At 35.8% G+C, this 4,509-nt stretch overlaps 1 protein-coding gene across 3 annotated transcripts in view; it reads left to right on the top strand.

Moving 5' to 3' along the window:
- The window catches only part of LOC107686544 (protein tyrosine phosphatase domain-containing protein 1-like), a 5,929-nt gene extending 1,639 nt beyond the window's left edge, over window positions 1-4,290 (top strand). For 2 of the 3 annotated variants that reach the window (XM_016483583.1, XM_016483586.1), the window contains 8 exons: window positions 369-506; window positions 587-1,152; window positions 2,109-2,384; window positions 2,508-2,624; window positions 3,027-3,128; window positions 3,308-3,391; window positions 3,750-3,860; window positions 4,114-4,290. In XM_016483583.1, coding sequence (XP_016339069.1) covers window positions 369-506; window positions 587-1,152; window positions 2,109-2,384; window positions 2,508-2,624; window positions 3,027-3,128; window positions 3,308-3,391; window positions 3,750-3,860; window positions 4,114-4,230 — 1,511 coding nt within the window. In that variant the 3' untranslated portion in view covers window positions 4,231-4,290. The remainder of the gene's footprint in view (window positions 1-368; window positions 507-586; window positions 1,153-2,108; window positions 2,385-2,507; window positions 2,625-3,026; window positions 3,129-3,307; window positions 3,392-3,749; window positions 3,861-4,113) is intronic. The other variant, XM_016483584.1, reaches the window with a different exon arrangement.
- The last annotated feature ends 219 nt before the right edge of the window (window positions 4,291-4,509 follow it).

Here is a 4,509-nt window from a genome sequence, read left to right as displayed (position 1 = left end):
TAGTGACAAATTCAAAAGAACAGCATTTATTTGAAATAGAAATCTTTTATATTATTATACATTTCTTTACTGTCACTTTTGATCAATTTATTGCATCTTTGCTGAATAAAAGTATTAATTTCTTTATAGAAAACCTTACTGACCCCAAACTTTTGAACAGTACTATATATCTTACAATATATCATATAATCACAGTGCAAACATATGTATTGGGCCTAAAATATATGAATGGTCATTTTCTACATGCCATGCAATAATATAAATTTTCTTTTAATGCTGGTGTAAAATATAACCTGAATATTCCTTGTGAGATTCACCCAATAAATTAAATGATGAATTACTGAATTATGTTCCTTTTTGTCTGACAGTTTACTTCTATAATTTTGGGATGTCTGATTTTGGAGTGTCGTCTCTGGAGGGGATGCTGGATGCCGTGAAGGTTTTGGCCTTCGCTGTGCAGGAAGGAAAGGTGGCTGTTCATTGCCATGCTGGACTGGGCAGGACAGGCAAGTTGCATCTCATGCATTATTACTTTAAGATGATATTCTATTTGAGTAAAGTCCTTAATATCAACCCTACTGTACAGGTGTTCTTATCGCATGCTATCTGGTCTACACCTGTCGAATCAGCGCCAGTGAAGCTGTCCACTATGTTCGGATCAGAAGGCCTCGCTCAATCCAGACTCGATCACAGATCAATCTGGTGTTTGATTTCGCCCGGCTGGTGGGCTCTCAGCTGGCCCAGTACCCATGTCTGAACATGCGGCACGGTTCCTTCTTCAGTCTCCGGCAGTATCTCCTGCGTCAGGCCCTTCTGCTGCACGGGGACGAGGCCCGAACCCTCAAACACACGCCCAAGATCCTGCACGTGCTCTGCAGCATGCTGATCACTCTCACCCAGGGGGCTCCCAGTCCTCCAGAGGCCCAGAGAGAACTGGAGAAGAGGCTGAACATCTTGGCCCTGAAGAAGACAGTGAAGGTGACACTTCTGAAGAGAAACCTGCCTGCTCTGAAGGAAAGGAGAGGCTCATGCAGAGCGTACTCCTGCGAGTCCTGGGACGAGCCATTCGGGTTCTTGGAGAGGAAGAGGGACGTCCTTCTAAACAAGCGAAGCTACAGCGAGTCAGATCTCAGCAAGATTACTATCATTGAGGTGAGCCACTCAGTTTACTGCTAATTTTTGAAAATAAAAATAAATGGTAATATTTGTTCAAATTAGTTAACATTAACTAACAATGGAAATACTTGTAAAGCATTTATTAATCTTTGTTAATACTGATTTCAACATTTACTAATATGTTTAATATTAATATTATATTATAGATATTTGCATTGTGCCACTCCTACTTCTCATTACCATAATATAAAAAATATATACTTCCCTTCCCTCCTTTATTTATATTAAACATAAAGTTATGTTTAATATAAATAAATGTATATATTATATTTAAATTTTAAAATTGAGTGTGTCTATCTATCTATCTATCTATCTATCTATCTATCTATCTATCTATCTATGTATGTGGGTCAAAGACGTTAAGATGTTCGCATCAAAAGAAATTGACAAAAGTGATTTTATGTCCATAGAAAGCACATTAAATGTAAGTAAAGTGTCTACTTTTAAGGTTTCAAATATGTTTTTGGAGAATAAAAGTATTTGGGGTGAAAGTAATTAGTCTTTTAATATGTCATAAATTGATTTTTGTTGTAAATATGCCTGACAAGATTGCTACACTGAATGACATTGTAGTGGGTCTCTTCTGTAAATCAGGGAAAAATGTATGATATGTATTTTTGCACAGAAAAACTAAAACAAAATTGCTATTAAATTAAACAGAAAACTTTTACATTTTTTTGGGAAAAACAACAACAATTTAAAGCAGTATTACACTTATTGTTTTTATGCTTAAACCCTTTTTCGTCTTTGACCCATGTATGTATGTGTGCGTGTGTGTATAATACAATTTTCGAATTTAAATATATTTTCTAGATTATAATTGTAATAATTATAATTTTGTTTTTTTAAATACAATTTTGTCATTTTTTATGAAAGTTTAAGTTTATGAAACTGTATAACAGTGACATATGAAATCCTGTTGTTTCTGCAAGGATTTTATGTTCTCACGCTACTCTCCTCAATCTGGTGGACACCATAAAATAAGCAAAGGAGAAATCGGCCCATCAAAAGATCAGAGAATCCCAACAGAATCCCAAAAGAGTCCTCAAACCCCGATGACAGACCAATGCAATGGGACGACAGAGAAACACAGCCCCAATCCACCATCAGCTCCTCACCCACAAAATGAGAATGTGAACAAGAAGACAAAATGTACAACCAAGAAACCTCAGGCTTACCTAAAGTTCAGCTCAAACATCGAGGTCAGTGTGAGACCAAATAAAATATTCACCATTCTTTCTGCATCTTAGATGACTGCCTGAAGAATTTTGAGAACTTTTATGTTGTATTACCTCTTATTTGTGCAAATGTTGTGGATGTTTTTCTTAAAGCTAAGGCTGGAGCATCCTACATCAGTTCAATCATCATTATCAAGAGCTGTCGCTAAAGCAATGGCACAACAGCGCCCCCCGCTGGACACTGTATTGAAAAAAGCAGCGGTTTTGCAGGTAAAGCATGTTTGACTTGGTTTCGACAAGAAGAAGAATGTTCCTGGATCCACACCCTTGTTAGTTTCTGGACTGACAAAAGGTTTTGGTCCAGTAACACATTATTATTATCACCATACAAAGCATAATCATGTTTTCATATGACTGCATGTACAGATATAATATACAGAGCAATGATAAAAAAAAAAACATTGAAAAAATCACGGTATCTGTATTTTTTAGCTTTAAAATTGCTCTGATAACCATAATGGCTTTTACATTTGATCATATTTATTTAGCATTCTCCTTACATTTACACATTATTCTGTCTGTATGACAAAAGCTTTTGTTTTATCCCAGCTTCAGCCGAGTCTGTGAATACTGTTAATGCAGGAGATTTGACCCTGTTTTAATTCTCCTCAGGATGAGCTCAACTTGACTGAATGTGGCTGGGCTACACTTGTCATGGAAACAGATCCTGACGTTCTGAGCACACTGTTATGGATCTGGCTGGACAAACTAAAGGTCAGAGGTCACAGTATATGGTAATTCTGCGCAAAAAGAAGCCGGTAATAGTTTCTGGAAAACAATAAGCCTGACATAAACATAACATGCTTATGGAATTTTAAAAACGATACTTTTAGGAGAGTTTTTCGTCGTTGTGTCATATGCAGTGTTTTAGCTGTTGTGCGATTTCATAACAGGATCCCGTTCTCAGTAAAGATGACATAGAGAGGCTGACCTCAACCTGGCCTGCACAAAACCTGCACAATATTTCACTGCAAAAAGTGAAAATCTGAACTCATTGTGACAGAACACACTACAACACAGTTTGAACTGTATTATGTACTGTTAGGGAATACATTTAAGTATAAAAACACAGAAATGGCTGTTTAAGAAGTTTAAAAATCGCTTACATGTCTGTTACACTTTTCTGTGTGTGTGTCATACAAATAAGGCATATTTTACATCACTAAAAAATTGGTATAGACGCTATTTATACTCAGAAATTGCTAGTAAATTTCACAAATAATTACAAAGAAAAGGCAAGTAACACATTGAATTAAACATGACATTTTGAAGTACTTACAGCTTGTTCAACAATGTACAGCTTGATGTGGTTATATTTCTTTTGTGTTGTTTTAGTATCAGCGGCACACCATCTGCTGTTTGCTGAACTGTGTGGGTCAAGTGGCGGGTCGATGTCCTCAGTTTGAACTTGCTATACTACAGAGACTCATTCGAGCTTTAACAAGAGTAAGTTTGTGTGTGTATACACTCTAAAAAATGCTGGGTTAAATACAACCCAGTGCTAGGTAAAATAGGGACAAATAACCCAACCGCTGGGTCAAAACAACCCAATTGCTGGGTTTGTCCCTATTTTACCTAGCACTGGGTTGTATTTAACCCAGCATTTTTTAGAGTGCATGTGCTAATCTTCCCAAATAAATAGATATATAAACATAGAAGTATTTTAAATGCACTTTTGCACGATTATGTATTTTAACAGCGCCCTCCAGAGGAAATAGAGAGAAACAACATCTTGTTACGGGCCCTCAGAGCTACAATGAGAGAGCAGTACCTACACAACCACTACCCAAACACTACAACACCATCACAGTGTTAGGAGCAGTGCTTAAACTAATGAAACCAATAAAGATATCTATATAAAGAACCATTGTTTGATTAAATGAATGACTGATCAAGTTATTGATTTCTGTTTCAGTGTACAGTCCTCCTTTAAAGTATTTAAACACGTATTATTTCACATATATATGATTGTTTTTGTGTTAGTTAACAAAATATTAAACTGAGTGGCTTCTGTTTTGTCTTTTTAAAAGAGTACTGAAGTATAAATATATTTATATATATTTATTATATATATTATATATATATATATATTTTT

Source organism: Sinocyclocheilus anshuiensis, unplaced genomic scaffold (assembly GCF_001515605.1).
Source record: "Sinocyclocheilus anshuiensis isolate Anshui unplaced genomic scaffold, SAMN03320099.WGS_v1.1 scaffold733, whole genome shotgun sequence".
NCBI lineage: Eukaryota > Metazoa > Chordata > Actinopteri > Cypriniformes > Cyprinidae > Sinocyclocheilus > Sinocyclocheilus anshuiensis.
Note: the sequence above shows the minus strand (reverse complement) of the source record. Positions and strands in the feature narration are given on the sequence as shown.